The sequence below is a fragment of the Monodelphis domestica genome, chromosome 1, assembly GCF_027887165.1.
Source record: "Monodelphis domestica isolate mMonDom1 chromosome 1, mMonDom1.pri, whole genome shotgun sequence".
In the NCBI taxonomy this organism is placed as follows: Eukaryota; Metazoa; Chordata; class Mammalia; order Didelphimorphia; family Didelphidae; genus Monodelphis; species Monodelphis domestica.
The window spans coordinates 34,060,234-34,085,324 of record NC_077227.1 but is presented as its reverse complement, the minus strand read 5'-3'; the positions used below and the strand labels follow the sequence as shown (position 1 = coordinate 34,085,324).

Genomic DNA, 25,091 nt, shown 5'->3' with positions numbered 1-25,091 from the left:
AGGAAAGCGATCTTGAGTATGCATCATCAACCTCCAGCATCGCTGGGCATTTTATGAACCTAATATCTGATACTCATTTTGGAGGAGTCCTTTGTGGGCTACCCCTCCCTCCAGGAAGCTGCTGGCTTCCTCCATTAGAACGGGAGCTCCTGGAGGCAGGGATTATCTTCTTTTTTACTTGTATTTGCATCCCCAGCACTTAGCACAATGCCTGGTACCCAGTAAGCACTTAATACATGTCTCTCTAAAATCTAGAAAGTATCCAAGATAATAAAACGATGCTCCACAAATATAGCATCATCCATGAACAAGGCCGCCTTCACACCCTCCCTGGGAACTACTCTGGAGGCAAGGAGTTTTCATTCAATTCCATTCTAACACTTAGTAGTGAGTACTATGTGTCAAAGGGGACACAAAGACGAAAACATGATGTAGGAAGAGGGTATTAGACCTGAATTCTAGTAAGCATGACCCAGAGCCGAATGATCAGTGCAAAGGAAATGGCACTGCAGAATTCCCTCCTGTTCGCTCCTTTGCTTGTGTCAATTCTCTTTGCCAATCCCTTTTCCCTAGGTCTGTGTTGGCAAACCTATGGCACGGAGGGGGGCTGCTCCCTTCCCATCTCCACATGTCTAAGGACATTTCTCCCAACCCTTGCCCCTCTGCCCAATAGCCCACTGGGAGCTCTTCCTCTCTCCCCTGTCTGGGTAAGGCTGGGATCTCCCATGTGGCGAGAGGGTCACAGCTTGGGCACTCGGTCTCTAAAAGGTTCACCATCCCTGCCCTAGGTCCTCGATCCACCTCATCCTACCTTCTCTGGGAGCCTGCTCTTTCCTTCATACCCTCTCTCTTGAAATTTTCACCTTCTCATTACCCAGTGGCACCTTCTCTGGTACTTGAAAATATGAATACATCTTTCCCATTCTTAAAAACGACACAAAATCAAACCAACCCCCCAAACTCCTTACTTGCTCCCACTGTCTTCTACTGTATGTCACTACTCCTTTTCATGACCAACTCTTTGATAATGCCATCTCCTTATCTCTACTTTTCCACCTCCCACTCACTCACTTTTCCATCTCTTGTAATCTGGCTGCCATTCCCAGCAAGGGTCTGAACCTGGTCTCTTTAGGGTCACCGATGATCTCTTTACTGTGAATGTAGGAGTAGCCTCTTCTTATTCTTCACCTTCCTTAGCCCCCCAGCAGCATCTGGCACTGTTGGCCACATCTTGTCTTCTGTTGTTTGCCTACTGAAAGGAGCTGAGACCATTTTTTGAAGGAGTGGGGGTAGGTGAGAGCTTGACAGTATAGACATAAGAGCCTCTTCTCTAAAGAAGGGGTGTGTGTGTGTGTGTGTGTGTGTGTGTAGCACTATTCTATTGTAAAGCGCAGCTGGGTGGCAGATAGAGTGATCAGAGTGCCAAGCATGGAGTCAGGAAGAATCATCTTTGTAAGTTCAGATTAGTTTCAGACACTTACTAGTGATGCAACCCTGGGTGAGTCACGTAACCCTGTTTGTCTCATTTCCTTTTCTGTAAAATGAGCCATAAAAGGAAAGGGTAGAAAACCCAAATGGGTCACCAAGTGTGGGACACAGCTGGAAAAAATGTCTTGGTGACAAATTCAGTTGTAAGGGTGGTGTTGCCTAAGTAAATCAATCTAATTACCTTCTCTACCTACAGGGTCAATAGCTAAACTTGGGAATAAGTCTCTAATTAAATCAAAGGCATTCCAACTAAGTGTGAAAAGGGCTGGATTAACTGAGAGAACTCTGAGGAGCCACAGGAATCACCGGAACAGCTGAAACACAGAAGATTCCAGCTTGGTTGAGGATACTTGGGTTGATAGTCTAGATGGGAGAAAGCCATCTCTGAGAAGGTATCCCTTGGTTTGGGAGGAGAATGTCTCTCTCCCAACATGGCTGAAGGAGGACACTGGGAACTTTGGAGAGCCAAGGGATTTTCTGTCATCCCATTGGTATCCTAGTAGAGCACACACCTACCCTAGACCCCATGAGACTGTCCTGGGAAGCTCCTTTCCCCCTGGATCCTCTAGGCACCTGCAGGAGAGTGGGACACAATGGTGGGAGGCTATTTTGTACCAAGTGTTCTTACTATATATACCACCTCAGCTAACAGAGTCTGGCTGCTTAATCAACTACCAACCATCATGGCAGGAAGCACATTGCTAGGGGCTTGGGAACTAGAGAAAACTTTAAATGTTTTAAGTATCCATCAGAACTACCAAATTTTGATGACAGATTGTCAATTTAATGAAAAACTAATGAAAAGGGTATTTCTGAAGAACCTCTTTAAGTCTTGTGCATTATTTGGAACCCTGAACTCCGGAAGACAGATTAGATCATGAGCCCCAAACCCCCTGGGCTACATACACCAAGATTGATGGGATAAATAGCAGTAAAACTCAGTACCCAACCAGAGGGTGAAAGTCAAGGTTGGGATAGTTCTATTCATGTGCTATGTTGTAGTATAGAAAACAGAGGGCTAAGTAACAATATGTTTGATCAATAAGTTCTCGAGAATGTGGACAAAAGTTCCATCAAATGGGTCACAGAATTTTAGAGCTAGATGGAACTTTTGTTGTTTGAGGCATTTTTCAGTTCTCTCTCTCTCTCTCTCTCTCTCTCTCTCTCTCTCTCTCTCTCTCTCTCTCTCTCTCTCTCTCTCTCTCTCTCTCTCTCGATACTGGAAAGGTTTGCCAGTTCCTTCTTCAGCATATTTTACAGATGAGGAAACTGAGGCAAATGAGGTTAAGTGGCTTGCCCAGGATCACATAGATAGGAAATATCTGAGGCCAGATTTAACTCGGCAAGATGAGTCTTCCTGACTCCAGGCCCAGTTCGTCCACTGTGCCAACTAGCTACCCTTAAGAGATCATTTAGTTCAACTCCTAAAGATAAAGAGACAGAGGTTCAGAGGGGAATGAGGGAACTGACCGGGCCATAAAGGCCGCAAGTAGCAAATATGAGACTTTAACCTTGAATTCTTTGACTCCCAATCCAGGTATTCTCCCCTTCTATCATGTTAAAGGTGCTTTCTTCTATTTTCTAAAGGTTTATTGCATCCTCATTCCTATCATAAGTAAATATTCAGTTTATTCTAAGACCATTTGAGTTCTTGACGTGTTTCTCCTCCCAATTCTGCTCACTGTTTTCTTCATCCCTCTGTTCTCGGTGTTTTCTGCCTACAGGAGTTCAAGGTTCCAAATAATGCGCTGGGCTTAGAGAGGTTCTTCCAAATATCCTTCTCATTAGTTTTTCAATACATTAACAATTTGTCATTGAAATTTGGTAGTTCTGACTAGATACTTAAAACATTTAAACTTGTCTGTGACACCATATGGCTTCATTCATTCACTCAAATGGTTGAACAAACAGTCCAGGGGCTCCCCAGAAAACAGTCACGTTGTTACAGATTGGTCTTTTATGAAATGAATCCCTTGGCAACTTTATCTCCCGTCACCTTGCAATATTCATACATAATTCAAAGCTGCAAAAAGCAATCTCCTGCGGGAAGCTCACCCAGGTGGTGGGATTAATCACTACACCATCTCATAAAATAATCCCCCCTTTTCAGGCAAATTCATTCAAGACAGATTTTCATAAAAATTCTGTTAAACATCTGACCGTATTTTTAAAAAGCAAATCAAGTTCCACATTAGGAAAGATTAAAGCCCTTTATGTGTCTGACTCCTTCCTCAATTTAGGTTCCACTTGTTTTTATAGCTAACCATCTTCAAGTTCTGAATGGACTGAAAGAATATCTTTTAGGCCTGAGCAGAAACACTTAGCCTTCCAAGGACTAACCAACAACCTTCTGTAGCCTCTTTTTAAACAGTTACATCTCAGGAAAAGTGAGTGAAAAAATACGGCTTGGAAAATATTTGGAAACCTTTCCTATTAGACTCAGCCTGTAAACAATTTAAAATGTAAAAAAATTAAAAACTCTACAACTAATTTCGTGTGTGTGTGTGTGTGTGTGTGTGTGTGTGTGCGTGCGCACGTGCGTGCTTGTGTGTTTCTGTGAGGGGCTACACATTATGCATGTAGAGAGCTCTGAGTTATCAATTCCCAACACCTTTGTAATCCATTGGAAGGGAATAGAAAATCTCCATCTTTTCCTATCTCTTTGCCTCCAGGACCTCCCACCAACCTGACATTTCTTAATCCTTTCTTATTTTCCAGGTCATCAATTTAATTCTCGGTTCTTTCCAGTCATTGGCATTCTCAGCCAGAGAAGTATTGTATCCATTGATCATTATCTCAGTGTCTTCCCTTTTCCTCTAAGCCTTCTGCAGTCTTTGAGGGAAAGCTTCAAGCTTCTTATTTATCCATTCCAAACATTACGATTAACCTTTAACTAAGATCTGATGAATTCTCACTCAATAAGTTTGACAGAATGTGGTAAAAACAAATGTGTCTCTTGCTGACGTGAGACAGGTCAGACCTCTAGCTGCCAAAGTGGACAAATGAATTCAAGGACGAGGAGAATGCAAGAGAAGAGTCCCGCCTTGGTCTCTGGGCTTCTGTTTCCTCGCCTCTAAAATGGAACGATAGTACATGCACTCCCTGGGGTGGGTTTTAAGGAGAGCACCTTGTAAGCGACCAGGGGACCCCTCTCCCTCTGCCCACCATGAATTTCTGTTTTCCCTGGCACTAGGCTCAGAACCATTCAGCCAGCCCTTATGATGCTCTCACTTTGTGAGGAAGACCAGCATTATAAGACCAGGCCCTTCCCATTGGTATGACTATCAAATGAAATACCCTAAAACATTACCCAGGAGGAGATAAAAACATGCTACCCTAAATCATCATGGGTAGGATAAAACTCAGGTGCTCTGGTGCCCTTCCTCCATGGCTTTCAATAATAAAAAAATGCCTCAAACTAGAAAATTTGGGTGTTTAAATCCTATGAAATATAAAGCTCATGTATATTAGATCCTCACCTCACACCATCTAGCCTAATAAATTCTAGCTGGATCATAGACAAACATAAAAAAAGAATCATAAAAAAAGTAAGAAGAAAAAGAAGTAAGATCTTTATCTCCGTTTATGTGTGAGGGGGAGAAGGTAGGAATACAATTTCATCTACTGAACAAACAGAAGAAATTCTAGGAGACAAATGAGATAGATTTGATTAAATAAAGACAAACGCATTCTGCACACAACAATTGGGACCAAGATGTAAAAGAGGAAGGAAAACAACAGATAAATGTAAGGAAGATTTACATAAAGTCATTGAGAGTAGAGTCATAATGGGCCTCCTGGCAGAGACTCAAAACAGGTCCTGGGTGGGTGGAGGCTCTTTCCTTCTCTGGGTTCCTCCTCCCTATAAAACAGGGATTCTCTTCCTTACCTTATGGTGAGGCAAGTGTTCGGGGAAACCTTGGAGAGCCACTGACATGTGTGCTCTTAATTAGCATTAATGAAGGACCACGTCCCACTCGACTCTGAGTGTCAAACCCAAATAGAAACGGGGCCACTAACACCTATGAAAGGACCCCTGCGGGCTGCATGTTGACCTGGGGCATCACATAGTCAATGCTGGATTCCACTTTTGTTTACTTTGCTCCACACTTCCCAATCCCATTTTACTGGGGAGCTTTAGGCCAGGAGTTTGACATCTTTGATTTAGGGCATCACTGTGTAGCTCTAGAATACAGCGGTGGAAGACAGACCTTGGATAGCTCTCGCCCATCTTCTGTCCACCTCAGGAAGACACTGATGTCCTCACATGGTAGAGAACACCGATAACTAGGGGAAGCTATGCAGCTCAGTATGTAGAGCCCGTCCTGCAAATGAGAGGTCCATTTCCTAGTTATGGGACCCTGTGAAAGTCACTTATCCTCAATTGCCTCGCTAGCTCTTATTGCTTTTCTGTTTTAAAACCATTATTGGTTCTTAGACAAAAGGTAAGAGTCAAAAAAAAAAGACAGAAAAAAGAAAACACTGACATGTGTTAAAATTAATCGTGGTTGGACTCTGAAATTAATATAATTAGGTGGTCACCAGGGATTTAATTTCTAAATCCCAAAATGAATTACTAAAATAAATGAAATTTATGGTAGTTTATTTACAATATTTACAATAGAAGGAAGATATTAAGGAATGAGAGAGAAAACTCTGGCTTCTTCTGATATCAGTTAGAGTTTCTAAGCCCCAGCCAGGGAAGAGAGTCTCAAGAAGTTGGATCTTTCCTAGAGGTTTCATGCCTCCAGAAAGGCGGGGTCACTAAGTCAGCTTTTCACTCACCAAAGGTAACAGACTGAAAGAAGTCTGGGTGGGTGTTGGTCTTCCAGTCACTCCTCCGAGTCAGTGCCTGAATCTCTGCCTGCCTAAATGTCAGTCTTTCCTTCAGCTCTGAATGACTGATCCTTCACTTCAAGCCCGGGTGACTCCTCCACCTTCAGTCTCTTTTCCCTCTATTTAAAGACCCTTTTCTCTTGTGTCATCTCCTCTAAATTTTCACATCTACCAATCACAGCGGACACTTTTCTCCAGGACTGCCCATTCTTTAGTTCTCACCTTCTTTGGTTAGATTTTCTCCAGGACTGTCCATTCTTTAGTTTTCACTTTCTTTGGTTAGATTATATCTTTTTGGGTTACTTAAATCCAATTTTGTTAAGTTCACCTTTTGTAGTTAAAACCTAAAAATAGATTGTAGCTTACAATTCTAGCTTCACTATAAAGGAAGAGCTAAGTGCCTTCATTGTTACAATCAGGAGATAGCTAAATCCAATCTTTACACATGAATGGAAGATCAACCAGAAGTACAGAGTATCACTCCAAATGTTATGCTGCCAGGGCAAGTGAAGACTTGCCACACAATCTGTGGCTGCTTCCCAGTTTCACCAATCAGTGGAAGGTATCAAGATCAGTGAGGAATCTCCAGAAGGAAATTTTGTCGCAGAAAGACAACTATCTAAGGCTCTTATCTAGCCCCAGTGCTAGTTCCTAAAACATGCCATCTGTTAAGATTAAAATTTTTGGCCAAACTATGGCAGGTAGAAATTAGTTTTTTTGCTAGAAGTATTATATTTTATGAGGTTTATTAAAGGTTAAGAAATAGAAATTTTTGATTTTGCCCAGGTGAGGATTTCAGTGAAATTACAAAGCATTCTGGGAAGTGGCCAAGGACTTCTGGGGATTGGAGGCTCGAGTCATCAACTCTTCAGTGTCAAATCAGGATTCACACTCAAGGCTTTCGAGCAAGGGCAGTGCCCTGTACCATGCCACTGCCTCTCCCCATGCATGCCTGTCCCCCTCCCAGGCTCAACCACGGTGCGCCCTTGGGAGCTTCCTCACGGTCTCTTAAACATACTATGCTCACTCTTCATAACTTGGCTTCTGCTGGTAACCACCCCCTTCTGCTCTTTCCTTATTTACTCATTCACCAGCCTTCTTCAAGGCTCCCTCCAATCACAATTCTTCCATGAAAATTTCTAATGACACAGGGGCGACTTGGGCACCAAGCTTGTTTCAGGCATGTGTGCCAGGGAATGAGTTTCTTTGGTGGAGTTCCTAGAATCTCAGAAGAGATTTCAAGGATCTTCTAGAGTGTAACTTGCACCTTGGCACGCCTTTCTACAACCTCCTTTACAAATGGTCATTCAGCCTGCTTCTGGTTAAAAGCCTTCAATGAGGACCATTCTATTTTTTTTAAACCCTTACCTTCTGTTTCAGAATCAATACTGTGTATTGGCTCCAAGGCAAAAGAGTGGTAAGGGCTAGGCAATGGGGGTCAAGTGACTTGCCCAGGGTCATACAGCTCAGGCCAAATTTGAATTTAGGACCTTTTGTCTCTAGGCCTGGCTCTCAATCCACTGAGCCGTCTGGCTGGCCCCCATTCTATTAAAAAAAAAATTTGCTAGGAAGATTTTCCAAACATATCCACAAAACTTTTTAATCATTATTTCTACTCCTGCTTCCTGGGTGCAAATTAATCTCCCCATCTATAAAACACCAATTCTGTAAGCAACTGTCATATGCCAGGCACTGGGTAAGTTAATGGGGATGCAAAGACAAAAAGTTGTGAATCTTAAAACTACTCAGACTCTACTTTAGAAGATTTGATTAAGCTATTCCCCATTTTTAACAAATGAAGATACTTAGGAATGTATTGAGAACTTTTAAAATTACTCCACCCTACTCAGACAGTGCCTTAGGGGAAGATAAAGTTGCAAACTCCTGATTGAACAATGAAAAGTCCCTAACACACCTTATAGTAAAGCCAAAATCTTAAGTTAGGTCTATTTTTAGATCTAATACAAAAAGGTGCTAAGTACCTATAAAGGTTAAATTAGTACCTAAAAGGTCAAGCAACTTACAAAAGGCAAGCTTAACAAAAGAGGTGTGAAGTACTCAGAGGATTTAATCTAACCAGAGAAGGTGAGAACAAAAGAAGATGTGAACCAAGAATGGGCAGTCCTGGGAAAAAGTGTCTACTGTGATTGATAGAAGTGAAAATTTAGGGGAGGTGACATAAGAGAAAATTTCTTTAAAAGGAAGGGGTAAGAGGAATTTAAGGAGTTATTGAATTTGAGTTGGAGTTAGGAGTTGAAGTGAGGATTTTGAATTGAGTTCACAATTTAATTCAGTGTGGAGTTAGCCTCTAAACTCAGTTCAGGAAATTTAGTTCAGAGTGAAAGAACCCAGCTTGGAGAAGGTCTTGTGGTGAGTGATAAAGACTGACTCGTTCTCCCTTAGGCTCAGGCCTATGGCCTAGGTCCTTTTCTAATGCTTGGCTATTCTCATTCTCCCCCCCCCCCCAATTCCTTCATTTATATTAATTAAAATCTCCATAAATCCCCAGGTGACTTGGGCATTTTTCATATTTGAGAATTTCCCATGGCGACCACTTATTTAGAATTAAGTCAAAACTCTAAAATTACCCTTTACAGTTTGTCCAAAACCTTTATAGTTTTGGCATTTACAGTTTTTAACATTCACAAAGTGAAACCATTCCTGGCCTCAAAGAGGTTCCAATCAGGGACAAAATGGTGAGTGAATTGAGCTCTGAAGGAAAGACTTAAGAGGTGGGCGTAGGGAAAAAGTGAATTCTAGTCACAGAAATATGGTAAAAGGAGGCCCAGGGATGGGCGATGGGCTTTCCCACACAATGGTCCTTCAAATACTTGGAAGCAGCTGCCGTCTGTTCCTCCCTCCAGCCCCCCTGCCGTCTTCCTTTCTCCAGGCATCACTAGATATTTACATGAAGTGATCTGCAGCCCCCTTACCAGCCTGCTCGCCCTCCCCCCAGTCTGGCAAGAAAGCTCCAAGTGTGGCTTCTCTGGTAGGGAGGCTAGTGGGACTTGTCAGCATGCACTGCCTCCTGGTATTTCCATCCTTGAGGAGGCTTGGACCTCAACTGTGGCACCGTCCCTCGCCAACTTCATGGCGTAGCTCCCGGATGGGAGGGGAAGTGGCCCCCTCATCAGAAAGGAAGTCAGGTCTTCTTCTTCCCAGACTCCCCACCAATGGGAGAGGGCCACGACCTCAGAGGAAGAGAATGAGCTGAACAGAGGCTTCTGAAGACTGCTGGCACCAAATCTCTACTATCCCTACTTATGTTTTTGTTCTTTTCAGGCCTGTCCTACTCCTTCTTGTTAATGAATCACATCACGGAAGAACCATGTGGGGATAAACTGCCTGTCTATGGAATTAAGCCTTTTAAATGGTGTCTGACTAGTCCAATCAATCTTACATTCCTGTGCCAGTAAAGGACCTCTAACTGAAAGAGTGGCCTCAAGAGCTGAGGACAGGATTAGGAACCAGGGACTCCAATCTAATTCCAGCTCTTCTCATGACCCTGCTCCCTTATCCAATTACTCCTCTGGAAAATGGGTGTGTGTGACATTTACAGGAGTGTGGATTAATTAAGAAATTCACATAAAAAGCTTTGAAGAGAACTATATAAATATGGAGTGTTCCTGGGATGATAAATCAGTATAGATCACCACGGCACTTACTATTTGAAATATATTCATTCTAGATTTAGCAAAGACTGATTTTTAAGAGTTTTGCTCCACTCCACTAGGCTATCCAGATACTTCTTATATTCCAACAGAAATTTTTGCTGGCATAGCTGAGAATCATTAAATAGGCATTTATTAAGCACTTCCCTATTAGCCCGGGTGGTGAGGACAGAAAGACAATGCCCAGCAAGGACAGAGTAAAGAAATGGACCGTCTAATGGCCACTAATCTGCCCCTATTTTTTTTTGCATCTTGGTTTCTTAATCTGTAAAAGGGGCCCCAAATTTGTCATAACCAGCTACAAAGATGCTTAAGATCAAATGAGCTTTGAAAAAAATCAAGTTCTGTATTTCCGAGTGTGGCATCACTAATACCCATCATCCATTTCTGTAGCAATCCTATGAGGTAGGTGGCCCGAGGCCTACTGTTGGTATGAGGGTGCCGGGGCTCCGGGAGGCTCTGTCCTTCCTCCTCACTCCATCCTCATATGCTGCCCCTCAAATTTCAGTCAGCAGACAACATGCTCTCACTCAACTCCTTTTCGCATTGCTATGGTATATGCTCCCTGAAGACAAGGGCTGCTCAGAATGGTACAGAAGCAGGCAGCAGAAAGGGTCTGCTCGAGTCTGAAACTTGCTATTATTCCTGTGGTTGAAACAAGTCCTGGTTGTAAAATGGAGATTTGAACCCTGGACTTCAATTCCCAGAAGTCCTTGGTATTTCCCAGAATTCCCTCTAATCTCACCTGAGTCTCCACCTGGGCGAGATCACAATGAGTATTTAAACTGGCAGTAACGCCTACCTTGGCCTCTTCTATGCTCATGCTCTGCTTGGCCATTTGCAAGATGTAGTAAGTAAGCTTTGAATGGGCTAATCAGCCCTAGGCACGTGGTTTATTATTTTGTATCCTTGATTTCTAATCATCCTTTAATAAACCTCTTAAAATAGAATATTTCTATTACTAGAGACTAATTCAATGTTTACAGGGTGCACCCTTGAGGCAGTTCCCCAGCAAGTGGTCAACACGGCCCAACAGTGAGACGAGGGGCAGAATGTGTGCCGTGCTCCCGTCACTGCCCACATAAAAGGGAGGTTCTAGTATCATCTGCAATGAGCGAGTCCCAAGTTTATCGTTTTCTCTAAAACTTGATTCTTTATGAACTAAATTCAAGGACTCTGTGACCTGCCCTCAACTTTAGGGACAATGTGTCAGGAAATGTAGACGTGCTCTTTGTAAATGCTGATAGACCAAAGCTTTTATTCTTTGGCACAAAAGTCGTGATTCAGGAAAGTAATAAGGTATGAAAGCTCTTGTCTACAGTCTCTTTAGAAGAAATGTGGACTTGATCCTCAGAGGCCAATGCAGCCCCAAGGATAAAAGAATGACTTTGATAAGGCCTTTAAAATTTTTTTTAAATTAAAACCCTTAACTTCCATCTTGGAATCAATACTATGTATTGGCTCCAAGGCAGAAGAGTGGTAAGAGCTAGGCAATTGGGTTCAAGTGACTTGCCCATTGCCTGAGGCCAGATTTGAACCCAGGACCTCCCGTCTCTAGGCCTGGCTCTCATGTCCCCAAGGCCTATCTTAGTAAGAGGCTAGACACTGACTTTAGGGATATTTGAATCTTGGCCACAATCACCTAAAACAATTCCAAACTTAACCCCTGAAAGAATGACTGGATGAGAGCACAGCTATAAGTCTTTCTTGTATATGGCCACTGTCTAAAATATTATTCCGTTTCTATGTATGGATGTTCCCTCCCCAATCCAAATTATGTCCACATGTATGTACCTACAAGTACCCACATACATGTACATTGATATATACATGTCTTTCGGTGTGTGTGTGCATATGCATGGATGTGTATGTGGGTAAAGGGGCTCTCAGGTGTTCCGCTGAGAATTCTGAAGGACTACCTGGAGTCAAGGTTGCTTCTAGTGTGCCTAAATGAGTTAAAAACGGCCTTGGGCCAAAGTGAATGGAATGCTGGGAGGAACAAGGGCACCTGGGGAAGGCTGAAGGAAGTCTAGTGGGAGTCTCTAGGGGCCTTGGGCATCTGTGGGAGGAGAATATCCCCACGTCCTGCTCCACGTTCTTGCTCCCTCAAGGGAACTGCCCAAGATTCTGAAGGGCCTTCCTCCAGATCATCAAGGTCCCTGCGGACTTATGATTAATCCAGTGGCCGCTGCTCCTCTCTCCTCCATCCTGGCGATTCCGCAATCTCCCAGGCCACCATCCAAACCTCAGTCTCCGCCCCCGCTGCCCCATCTCATTCCCGCCAACTCTGCGCAGGTCCCACCCAAACCTCTCCGAGACGATGAACTTGCTCTCCTTTTACTTCTTTTCCTTGGCCAGTCGCCCATCTCCCAGGCTTTGCAGAGGCCTGACCTTCCTCCGATGGAACCTTCCTGACCACCATTCTGGACCTGGGAGCGTTCCACGCATCCCCCCGACTCCCTGGGGAACTGGGCGATGTCTTACTGGCTCCTCCTGGGAAGTGGATGCGGTTCCCAGCTCCTACCCAATCAACGCTGACGGCCTTGACTGCTCTGCCTCCAACAGTGCAGCGCTCGGCTCCAGTCCTTCTCTCCTCTCCTTCGGGCTCACCGTACCTGCCGATGCTCCTCAAACACTGCCATCCACGGCTTGCTTCCCACGACTTATTTCACCTCCGGGCGGACATTCTCTTCTCTCGTCACCATCTCCTGGATTTCTCTCACTGTCTTTGGGGGCCGAACCTGCTCTCACCCCTCAGTGATCTCCAAGGCCATCCGATCGCCCACTGTGCCCCGCCAGCCCCAGCCTTGGCCCCTCCCACCGCAGGCTGCTGAGTGAAAGCGGAGAAGCCTTGGCCGGGCGCCCTGCTGCCGGGCAATGCCACCGTGCGTCCGGTAACAGCTCACTCCCATTCTCCAGTGTCTGATTTCTCATCAAGCCTCTCCCCGCTCTCTCAGCTGAGAATCCTGCCATCTAGGTTACAGGGACAGGGGAGGCTCTTCTCTTCTCCTCACCTGGTAACACCGTGTCCGCTCAGGGCACTTGATCCCACCCGTTGCTCCCTCTGTCACTCCCTCGCTTTCACTTCTCTCCCATCCTCCCTGCTTGGCTGGCTGCTTCCCTCCTGCCCACAAACAGGCCAGCGCCTGCCACATCCTCAAACCCCTCACCGCCCCCCCACTAACTCCCCTGTCCTTCCGGCTCGACCTGCACGAGAAGGCGCTTCCCTTTGCTCTCCACGATCCGATTCAGGACTGCATCAACACGCCCCTCCGAGGTGGCCAGAGCTCTTCGCCGCCACATCCAGGGCCTCTTGTCGTCCTTCTCCTCTCTCCTGGCTCTCCTCTCTCGGGCCGCTCGTCCTCGGGTGCCCTTTCTGGTTCCTCACCCCGTGCGTGGCTTGTCCTCTGGGCCTCCTGACTTCTGTCCTCGTTATCTTCACTTCTCTGGCTATCCTCTTCCTCTGGGTGAATTCAGCAGCTCCCACGGACTCAGGTTTGTGCGCTGGCCCCGAGCCTCTCCCCAGGCCAGGCCACCCTCTATTCAGGTGCCCTCAGCGTCCCCATCTCCACCAGCCCGGGTCAGCTATAAAGTCCTGGCTGTGGCCCAAAGGCCTTTCCCGCCAGCCCCTCCCCCTGCCCTGGCCCCAGGGACCCAGGGACCCGGCTCTTGGCTGTCCCTCAAACAGCGCACGCCTCCTCCCAGTCTGTGTCCTTTCTCCTTCCTCTGCTCTCGACCACTGACTTGCCTCACTCGTTCTCGCCTCGGCTGCGGTCTCCCCTACGGGACGGCGCCTGTGTCCCCAGCGGCGGCACGAGGCCGCCTCTCCATTCCGGGGCTCAGCGGCCCCTTAGCTCGCCGGCGGGCTCTCTCCGAGCCACGCAGCGCCGCGCGTGGGAGGCGCCCCGACGGGCGGCTGTCCCGGGGACCCCAGACGCCCCCTCTGCAGCCTGGCTTCGGCATGCCAATTGGCTCACAGCAAAGCGCTGATTGTCATCTCTTTCAACTGCGCGTTCCCAGCTGCGGAATGATAATTTGATGATTACGCTGTCATCAAACAGGAGACACAGACGCTGGCACTTGGCAGGGACGTTTTCCTGCTAACGTGGCTACGAGCAAATATCAAGCGTGCGTCTAAGCAAAGGGGATCCTTCGTGAAAAGGCGCGTGTCTACACTTCCGCTCGGGGCCCGGCGGGCCGTGTCCATCTTGGACGTCCTACCCCTACGGCCCGCTCGGCACAGAGCTGACCGTGCACCCCCTAGGCCGGCCTCGGGAGCCCCGCGTCTCTTACCAGCTCCGCAGGACGCTGCTCTCCCGCTGCAGTCCGGCTCCCATGGCCTCCTCTGTGCTCCTCCCCACGCCTCCGCACTGGCCGGCTTGCCCTCCCCCTGACCTTGGCCGCCGAGGCGGGCACGTCCCCTGCTGCCTGGAGCCCTCCTGTCTCCCTGCGGCCGGCCGGCGCGCCCTCCCTGGCTGGGCTCTCTGAGCGCCCCATCTCTGGCTTTGGGGGGCACTTCACGGGCGCTACCCTGGCCCCGGGGGTCGGGGCAGGAGCAGGCTTGGGGACGGCAGACATGTGGGAGGCGCCGGGCTGGAGCGTGCTTTTGGCGCCCAGAGGGCAGAACGAGGGCGATGGGCGGGGAGAAGCCTATTTGGGCCTCGTGTAATTAACAATTAGGGCTTTATAGAGGGGCCCAGAGTTCTCAGGGGCGCGGCTTCCCGGTCATTAGAAGCAGGGCTGCTTATTAGGCCCCGCTTGGCCTAGGGACCCCGTGCCTTAGGTCGCTGCTCGCATTTATGGGGCCCCTGACCCATCGGGGGAGGGGCTGCGCCAGGGCCCCAGCACAGAGCCCCGGGTCGGCACCCCCTCCGGGGAGGGGCTGCGCCAGGGCCCCAGCACAGAGCCCCGGGTTGGCACCCCCTCCGGGGAGGGGCTGCGCCAGGGCCCCAGCACAGAGCCCCGGGTTGGCACACCCTCCGGGGAGGAGCTGCGCCAGGGCCCCAGCACAGAGCTCCGGGTTGGCACCCCATCTGGGGGAGGGGCTGCGCCAGCACAGAGCGTCCGGGTTGGCACCCCCTCCGGGGAGGGGCTGCGCCAGGGCCCCAGGACAGAGCCCTGGGTTGGCACCCCCTCCGGGGAGGGGCTGCACCAGGGCCCCAGCACAGAGCGTCCAGGTCGGCACCCCCTCCGGGGAGGGGCTGCGCCAGGGCCCCAGCACAGAGCCCCGGGTCGGTGTCCTGGCCCTCAGTCCCAGCTCCGAGCCTGGGTCCTTTCCTGCACATCCTAGAGCTGCGGTGCGGCTCCTCCTTAGGGGAGGGACTCCCTGCCTCAGTGCTCTCATTGGGAGCACACGCGCGCGCGCACACACACGCATGCACACACACGCACGCCCACACGCACAAAGCACACGTCCACACACGCACATACGCCCACACACGCACATACGCCCACACACGCATGCACACACACACGCACACACATGCACAAAATACACGCCCACACACGCACATGCACTCCCACACAGGCACATGCGCACCCACACACGCACATGCACGCCCACACACGCATGCACATACACACATGCGCGCACACACGCACGCCCACTCTCTCATTATATCCATTTCATAAGAGCATACAGTGAAGAGGGAAACGCTTAGGTTTTGAGGCCACCAACAGCGGCATCCCCACACGTGGAAATATAATCTAGGTAACTTAAGGTGAGGCCGGAAGGCCTCCAGCAGATGCGTGAGCTCCTGCATGGAGGATTTAAAGAAAGACGCCCAAGGACGGGGCAGGTTCAGACAAGGTGCAGAGGGGTCGCCATCTGCATTGCTAGACGCGCTGTCTGCTCCCACAGCAATCCGGGCCCATCGAGACACCGCAAAGTGTTAAGCCTGACTTTGTATCTGCTGATGACAAAGGGTTCGACCAAGACGTCACGCTGTTCCAGGCACTCCTGCTACCTCTCAGAAAGGAAAGGAATGGGAAGAATCCACCTGGGGAACCCGTCGGCTGTACTGTTGGGCCCCAAACGTAAACCCCAACAAACCCTTTGGTCCCAGCCGCAGAGCTGGGGGGCTTTTCTTTTCCTTTAAAGCAGCCCCGGGGGTGGACAGAAGGCCGCCCCCAAGGGGATGGGGACAGCAATAAACCCACCATCACCCCGTGAAAAGAAAGGAAACGAGAGGGAGACGAACACTACCCAGAAACGATTTCTCCGAGCGGGCCCAACGCGGAAAGGGGGGAGACTGGCCCGCCACGGACGCCCGACTCGCTGCCTCCGGACCTCTTCCCTCCGGCGCAGCTGCTCTGCTTCCCCGGAGGCGACAGGGCAGGCAGACGCTCTCGCCAAAGAAGCAAAGCCGTCAGCCTTTGCTCAGAGGCTGAGCTCCTTCCAACAACGTGCCGAGTTGGGAAGGCCGTTCTAAGGACCGACCCTGGCCCTAGCGTGCAGGGCCAGCCTTGTGGGCCGCAGCAAGGAAGCCTACAGCACCAAAGGGGCCCTGCAGCACCCTACCGGGAAAGCAGCAGCAGGTGCTACGGCCGAGCTTACCTGAGGCTCTTCTTGGGGAGACGCGACGGAGAAGGGCTCCGCTGCTTCCTCTCCGCGTCGCGCAGGATCCTTTCTTCGAGTTCACTCTTGTCGGAGATCACGACGCGCTCCACGCCTGGCCTGTCCGAGTCAGCGCCCGGCTCTGCGCCCTGCGCCGAGTCGCACCTGTACATGAAGACGATGGACGGCTTCTCGCTGGCGTCGGTTCTCGACTCGGTGAACCAGTGGTGGCGCTGGACGGGAGGAGGGGGAAGCATGTGGATGACGGTGCCATCGAGGCCCACCAACTTGCCCTTCTCTCTCTCCTTCTCTTTGTCTTCGTCCTCGTCGGCCTTCTTACGGCGGAAGAAGCTCTTGAAGGAGATCCAGCGCTTAGGTTTGTTGTCGGCCCCCCGCCGGCCCTCGGAGTTCAGGATGGACTCGGCCTCGGTGGCCCTGGTGGGGCTCGTTGGCTTGCTCCAGTGGCTGAAGTGTCTTTGCAAGAGGTTGCTCGCATGGTAGGGAGAGGAAGTGGAGCGTGGAGGGGGGAAGGGAGGCCCTGGTTCCGTCTGGGGACTCGGCGTAGGAGTGCTGGCTGCGAATTTGGTGGAGTGACCAGTGGCCGGCTGGGAGGGCAGCTCCTTGTGCCCCTGAGTGCCGGGGCTCTGGACAGCCGGGGCCACTTCACTCTCGTGGCTGGGCTGCGGGGTGGCAAAGAGAGATTTCGGCCTCGTGGGAGGACTGCTCGGGGTTTCGTCACCCGGAGGCAGAGCGTACAGCTCTTCCACGCCGCAGGCTTCGGGGCCAGAGGGAGGGGTTTCTGGGGGAGATTGCGGAGGCTGGATAGAGGCCACGATCTGAGAGAGCACCGTGCTCGCCTTCTCCCGGCCGCCGCCGCCGGCCGTCGAGGACTCCAGAGGGCCTTCGACCCTGGCTACGGACTCCTGAGTGGTTCTTTGGGGTCGCGCTGGGGAGCCCTGGGCAGAGCTCTGTCTCCTCGGGGGGGAAGGCTGGCCTCTACCGAGACAGCTGTTAAACTCTTGGACCTTTTGAGCCACAGAGCCTTTCCTGTGCTCGGTGCTGTTGGAGCGGCCCTTCCCCAGGGAGCCCTCGGCAGGCTTGCTGCCGGGACTCTCTGCTCCTTTGCATTCCGTCTCTATTTCTTCGTACGTGTGGCTTATCACGCTCGTGGTTTTCTCCTTTGTGGACAGCTCTCCGCTGGTTCCCAGGAAGCTTTTGTAGATGGCCAGATTGTCATAGGCATTCGGATTGATCACGATGGGAACCTTGATGGCGTTCTTGGCGCTCCGGGCGTAAGTCGGCTCATCGTGGATGATAATTGGGAAAGGGGGCATGCCGGCGTTGTTGTAACTGTTAAACTTGATTTCGGACAAATTGGGTGACTTTACCGGGATCGTTTTGGAAGAAACGTTGGTAGCTGTGGGCGAAGTAGGGGCCGACTTATGGGAGTTTTTCCTCGGAGGGACGGTTGGTCCTGTGCCACCAGTGGCTAGTTCCACTTTAGGCATCTTCTGGCGTGGGCTCGTACTGGATGTCCACACTTCCTGGTATCGGATGGTACTGGACTTTTTGAAATGAGCCTGTGCTGACGTGGAAGTGGGAGACATGAGAGGGGAATTTGGGGTGGACACCGCGCTTCTGGGTTTGGGGCTCTCGGCCTGACCCTCCGCGTGCTCACCGGTCATGGCTGCTGACACGTCCACTATGGTGTAGGGCTTGCACACTGGCTGTTCCAGATTCACGACTCGGTAAGGCTTTGCTTGTTCCTCCAGAGGCACTAAGTTTATAGTCACCGCTTGCCCAGCCAGGTCTGTGGAACTTTTGCTCTCTTGCTTCTCAGTTTGAAGAGCGATCTTGCCATCTTTCTCTTCTAATCGGAGAGCGAGAACCGCCTTGTGGGTCTCTAAGACTTTGGCGGGGCTTTTGGGGGCATCGGCCACGTCTTTCACTGGCTGGTTATCAGAGTTTTCATCATCCGGTTCAACGGATTTGATCTCCTTCACATCCTTGGGAGTGCTAGGAGACGTTCCCCCATTGCAGAGCTTTTGAGACGAACTACTAGCGGTCCCAGAGCGAGACTCCTCCGTTAAAGACGACTCGGGGGACGTGGAGTCCGAGGAGACCACGCTCTGCATGCTTTCCTGCCCGTAGGGGATCACAGAATCTTCTCCATAACCATTCAGGATCTCATCGTAGCTGTCGTCATAGTCGACGGCACAGATCCTCTGGAGGGACTTGTTTCTCAGGGGGACGGTGTTCCACTTTTTGCCCACAAAGAATCGAACAGGGGATAAGGTGTTTGCCCTGAAGTTGGCAAAGCGAGGCTGCCCTCTCATACGAATTTCCATGGCCAACAGCTCTTCATCACTTTCATCCCAGCTCTCGTGTTCTTCATGCATGCTGCTAAAAAAGGCATCGTCCTCACTCTCGTCTTCACTAGAAAACTCCGGGTAACAAAAACGGCCCCCTTCATTACTGATAACTTCGGTGCTTCCGCTCAGAATGACGTGCTTCCTCTGAGAGTCCTTCATCCCTCCCATCATGCAGCTGGGGGGAAGCTTCCTTTCCAGGGACCGTTTGTAGCAGTTACTGATTCTGCCCAGGAACGTTTCCCTCGAGTTATTTTCATTTTCTACCTGCTGCGGGGTGGGATCCAAACCCACTATCTCCTTTAACACTTCAGTCAGGCCATTATTGTTATTTGCGATCTTACTCACACTGTCATTGGGGCCAAAAGGCCTATGAACGTGGCTAAATCCTTCAATCTCCTCCTCGTTGTTGTTATTATTATTGAGTGGCTTTTTGCTCAAGGAAGCCCTGTTTCGGTTCCAGCTGATGATCACCGGCTTGTTCTCACAGTGCTCCGGGGTGCCAGCCTCAGCGCTCATGCTTTGCCCACCGGCCACCATCATGGTGGGCTTCACAGCTATCGTGGGCTTTTTGGCCACAGGGGGCCGGAAGTTGCCCGTGTTCCGGACTCGGTGGTTGTTGCTGTGGTTGGCATTGGTCTTCAGGCTGCCGTGGGGGAGGGGGGCTGCCTCAGGCGGGGGAGGCAGTTGGTGCAGGCTTTTGGGCTTGAAGCAGTTTTTGCATTCGCCAGGCTTCCAGACGTGCTCCGTGAAGGTGTTACAAGCAGACATTTTTCTTGGAGCTTCCCTCGTGATGCTCCAACTTCAGTGCATGGCAAGGCTTTCGTCCACTAGCAGCTCTCCAAAGTGGTCGTCAACCTGGAGGGAGAGGGAAAAGAGAGGAAAACGGGGATGAGAAGGCAAGAAGAGAAGCTTTAGGGCGACACGCGACCTACCGCTACACGATCTCCCCGTTTCGACGGAGCTTCTACACCCGAGGCTCTGCCCGCGAGGACGCAGGCGGGCCCCTCGGAAGGCCGGTGCCCCCCATTCTGTGTATCTCCTCACGGGCCACTGTACTCACACACTGGCGCAAAGGGAGGGACAAGCTGCTCCTTTTGCCCCTGGAGCCACAGATGCGCCCCCGCGTGTCACCCAAGTAGCCAGACTGGCGTCGGGCGACGCGACGGCGGCTTCAGGGAAGGACCCGGAGGGCAGCTGGTGGGCGGAGCTCCCTCTTGGGGCCCGACTCGGAAGCGTGGATGGATCTGGCCACCGCGTAGACAGCCAAGTACTGTAAATAGCCCTTTAAAGCCCTTTCCTTTTATGAATGCTCCGCCTGGAAGCCGAATGAGCCTTAACAAGCAAAACCCCAGTGTCGCGGCTGAAGTCGAGTCCATTTATTCTTGGCTGGGTGTCAGGAGCGAAGGTAGAAAAAACCACTCCGGGTGGGTAGAATCTCTCGCCTGCTAAGCTGGACAACTGGGAAATGCTGATTAGGCAACTACTGAATGCCTGGCCCTAAAAACAGGAGCAGAGCGCATCAGCTGCCCTCAAGAACGTCCAGAACACGAGTGCTGTAATATAACAATAATTCACATTGACCTAGCACTTTTGATTAATCAACACTTACTATTATTTAAAACCCGCCAGGGCTAAGGCAGAAAAGCAGCGAGGGCTAGGCAATAGGGGATAAGTGACTTGTCCAGGGTCATAGAACTAGGGAGTGGTCCAACGCCAGACTTGAACCCAGGACTTCCCATCTCCAGGCCTGGATCTCTATCCATTGAGCCACCTAGCTGCCCCATAATCAACCTTTATTAAGCACCTACTATGTGCTGAACAATGTACTAAGCACTGGGGATACAGGAAAAGGCAAAAGACAGTTCCTGTGGGGGAGCTGGGTGGCTGCCTTAGAGACAGGAGGTGCTGGTTTCAAATCTGACCTCAGACACTTCCTAGCTATGACCCTGGGCAAGTCACTTAATCCCACCCTTGCCTAGCCCTTATTGCTCTTCTGCCTCGGAACCAATACCCAGTATTGGGTCTAAGATGGAAAGTAAGGGTTAAGAGAGGGAGAGAAGAAAAGAGAAAGAAAAAGGCAGTTCCTGCCCTCAGGAAGCCTACAGTCTAACGGGGGGACACAGTAAGCAAACGCACAGGATAAACAGGAGATAATTAACAGAGGCAAGGCGCTAGAATGAAGGAGGCTGTCTGCAAAAGATGGCTTAGACTTTTCCTCACTTCCCTTGAGATAGCCTCAGCAGCGCAGCAAGTGCTGGAGGCAGGATGCGGATGGAGGCCACAGTGACGCCAAGCCTGGCCCTGCTTCCCTTCTACCAGGTTTTTCACCCAACTTAACAGGACCTCTGAGATGTGATGAGCACATCAGAACGTGAGATCTTAAAGCAAACACAGAAACGAAGCACCCGCTTCCCATCCTAGACTGGCACAAGAGTACCAAAGACAAATGCTTTCCCCACTTAGCGTGAAAGTAAATTACTTCTGTCAAAAAGAGGGCTGTCAGGCTGATTAGCAGTTATCATGTCATCAATAGGATCACCAACTGGGATTCTGGAGGAACACAATTGGCTTTTGTCAGTGTCGTGAGCAACAGAAATTCATCAATAACATTGAGCACTTGTAGCTGACGATTTGTTCCAAGTCCAGGCATTCGGCTTCGCGTGCGAAGGCTCTTTTTTATCTCCTAAAGCAAGGCGAGGCACCCAGAGTGGACACCGTCCTGGGCCAGCAGATGGAGCTCCAGCCTAAGCCTGGGAGGATAGCAGGGCGCAGCCTCCTCAGAGCCAGGGAAGGTGTCTCTCCCATTTTGGAGGCTAATTATGTGGGGAGACCGTGTCAAAACTCTCCCAAAGATAAAAGCTCAGTCAGGCACCGCTCCGCCCAAATATTACGCCTTTGGTTCTAGACCTGTGCAAAAGGATTCTGCTGGCCCTTAATCCAATCTTTGAAGCTTTCTTGGTTGGACCCAGACACCCCAGGAGAGGCAGGGAGTGCCTTTTGCCCAAGCTAAAGCTGAGCAAGGAGCCTTCTGAGGGACTGAAACAGGAGGCGAGACACAGGCTGCCCCGTGATGGGTTGCCACCGGCTCATCTGCATGAGTCTGATGAGGAGCATCCACAAGACATACTGTAGAAGAACAGCTCAGGCACCTCTGCAGACACCCTCAACTCTCAACGCCAACAGTGACGGTGGGAGGGGGAGCCTGAGTGTCCAAGGCTGGGACGCGTCTGAAGCCTTCTTTATCATCTGGGGAAGACTTTACCCTGTGAAATACTTTCTGCAATCGGATAGGTTTTAGGCCAAAGCCCTTAAAGCAAAACATTTTCTACTAATAAGGCTGTAGAGGAAACTCTTCAAGAGCAGCTTCTTTTCATTCTTCAAATTGTGGCAGCCTTTTATAACTCATTCTCGATGTTGTTTTCCTCCTGCTACAGAGCCACTGATGTCTGATCACTGGTTTTCGCCCATCTTGCCACTTCATCCAGATCAGAAACAAATAACCCCGAATCAGCCTTCGGTTTCAATCTTGGCAGTAAACAGGTTGGTACGAATGGTGGGAGCTCTGCAATCCCAAGGCAGCTTGGGGAGCTGGAGGAGTGTGTAGGTGGTGCATTAAATACCATATCGAGAATTTTCCTAAAGGCACCCAAGGAGAATCTGTTAATAATAGAGGAGGATGGGGAATTGGGCTGCCAACTAGTGCTGCTACCTGAGGCCATTCTCTCTATCTATAAAATCTGTCACTTCACAAAGGAGTTGGTGGCAGTCAAGAGAGGAGCCAGTAAGTTTTTCCCTCTTCTTGCTATCTATTCCCAGGCTTCTGACAACACTTCCAGTGAACAACACAGCCACATGTTTTACCCAGATGCTCATCTCGATCTCCAGGACACGAAGATGCAATTCACAAGCCTGAGGCCTCGTGCACATCTTGGTAATGGAATATATTAGCTGTTTCCTTAAGATGGGAAGGAAACAGTGACAACCAGGCCCACGTCAAGGCTCTGGCCTTCTCTTTCTGCCACAGGGAGAAATGCTGACCCGACACCCCACCCAGTTGCCCAAACCTCCCAAACGTGACTAAAAGGGTGGAGGAGAGGAAGTGGAAACAGCCAGCAGAAAGGAAGTTCCGTGGGAGCTGAAACCCACCTTTAGTACGGGGAACTCCAAGAGAATCACAGGGATGACCAACGACCCCACCTTGCCGAGCTGGAGGTGGCGCACGAGTGGACTCTTGGCTAATGACAACATCCTGGGAAGAAGGGAGGGTGAGCACTATGGGATGAGCCGGAGGCTCGGAGACTGCGGACCTGCCCTCATTACACAGCCCCGAAGTGTCAGCACTGCTAGGAGAACGCAAACCTGCCATGAAGATGAGGGGGGAAAGGAAGAGAAGGCAAGGGGGAGAGAAAAAAGGAGCAAGAAAGCAGACCTTGTTGTCTGTGGGTGGGTTAACCATCAGCCAAGCTTACTTTGATGCTTTCAATCAAGTTGAGGAAGAAGAACAGGCCAGAAAGTAATTTGTTAGTACTATGATCTCCTTTGTCCTTCATTTTCCTAGTGGCTCCCTTCTCACCAGAGGGGGCTTACCTCCCTAACTCAGTCAAGGCGGGGAAAATACAGCCACGTTGTCCAACTAGTAATGAGTTGGAGGACTGAGCCTGGATCAGTGAAGTGTCTGCCTGTCTGTCTCACCCTTACAGAAGAGCAGCAAGGACCAGGCAGTTTGGCGTTAAAGGACCCGTCCAGGCTCATGTAGCTAGGAAAGGCCCGAGGCTTGGTGCTCTAGCCACAGGGCCTCCCAGCTATCCCTACATCACGGTCCAATTTCAAGTGGGCTAAATACTGTCACTTTAGGTAGCAAGTACCTTTGTGTAAACCTAAACTATTTGGTCTAGTCAGGGTTCAAATGAACACAGAATACAATCAGAATGAATAGGTTGGTTGTAGGGAAAAAAAACCAAACCTAACAGCAAATTGAGGAGATTGTTTTGCACCAGCCTGAGGGACTAGACTGTCCATTCTAGGCCCAAATAAGAAGCTGGCACGGTTCTACGGAGTAAAGAATGTCTTGGAAAATAAGCTTCACGGAGTGGATTTTCATACTTTTAGTTGGAATCCCCCCTCCTTTGGGGGGAATGAAATGGCAGATTGCCAGGGGTGAGAGTCAGTTTCAGATGCAAATCCAGCACTGGCTCTGTAATGCATGACCTTTACCAGGTACACTTAAGCAGTCCAGAGCTACGACGAGTCACAGGTGGAACCTGAACCCACATCTCGCTTGGCCTTTGAGGCCGGCGACCTACTATTCCATCATACCACCATATACGAGTGAAAATTCCACTCAATTCCTTAAGAAGTCTACGACGGATCCATCTATCTCAGCTGACTTTCATCCCGCATTTCTCCTTCCTTCTGTGGCCAAACTCCTGGAGAAGGCCATCTCCAATGGTGCCTCCCCTGCCTTTCCCCTTACCTGTAGTTCTCTGCAGTGTTTTTTAACTTCATTCAACCAGAATTGCTCTCCAAAGCGCCAGTGCTCTTAGTTGCTAAATCAAAAGGCTTTTCTGTAAGCCTCTTGACCTTTCTGCAGGCTCTGATATGATCAATTCTCCTTTGCTCCCATGTACTCTCTTTTCTCTAGTTCCACCTGTCTGACCACTGCTTGATGGTCTCCTCTTCTGGCCCAGGCATGGCTCTCTTCACTCCTCTCTCTGCTGCTGATTCTCCAATCCGCCTGCCCAGCCCATCACTCGTGGCTACATCACAACAGACACTGTCACCGCTGCTCTCCTTCTCTCCTCATAGCCGGCCTGTTGTCCTGTCCTGTCAATTGTCCCTCTGTAATATCATCTCTCATAAAGGCCCCTTTCTTGGCACTACGGCCACCTGGGGCAGGCCCTCACCACCGCCTGCCTGGATTACTGCAACCGCCTTCTGGTCGGGCCTCCCGACTTCTGCTTGTCTCCACTCCACACCATTCTCGACTCAGCTGTCAAAGTGCTCTTCCTAAAGGGCAGGTCTGGCCGAGGCAACCCCCTATTCAATAGGCTCCAGCGGCCCCCCAGTGCCTCCGAGATGGAATACAAAATTCTCTGCTGGCTCCTGAAGCCTTTTATAACATCTCCTCATATTCTCACGGCTTGCTTTCCTGCAATCTAGTGATGCCGG

At 50.1% G+C, this 25,091-nt stretch overlaps 1 protein-coding gene across 7 annotated transcripts in view; it reads right to left on the bottom strand.

Moving 5' to 3' along the window:
- Positions 1–25,091, bottom strand: part of PEAK1 (pseudopodium enriched atypical kinase 1) — a 280,397-nt gene that overhangs the window by 34,015 nt on the left and 221,291 nt on the right. For 6 of the 7 annotated variants that reach the window (XM_056796714.1, XM_007477975.3, XM_007477974.2 and 3 more), the window contains one exon: positions 16,552–19,778. In XM_056796714.1, the coding sequence (XP_056652692.1) occupies positions 16,552–19,691 (3,140 nt within the window). In that variant the 5' untranslated portion in view covers positions 19,692–19,778. Of the gene's footprint in view, positions 1–16,547; positions 19,779–25,091 lie in introns of those variants that run through there. The other variant, XM_056796726.1, reaches the window with a different exon arrangement.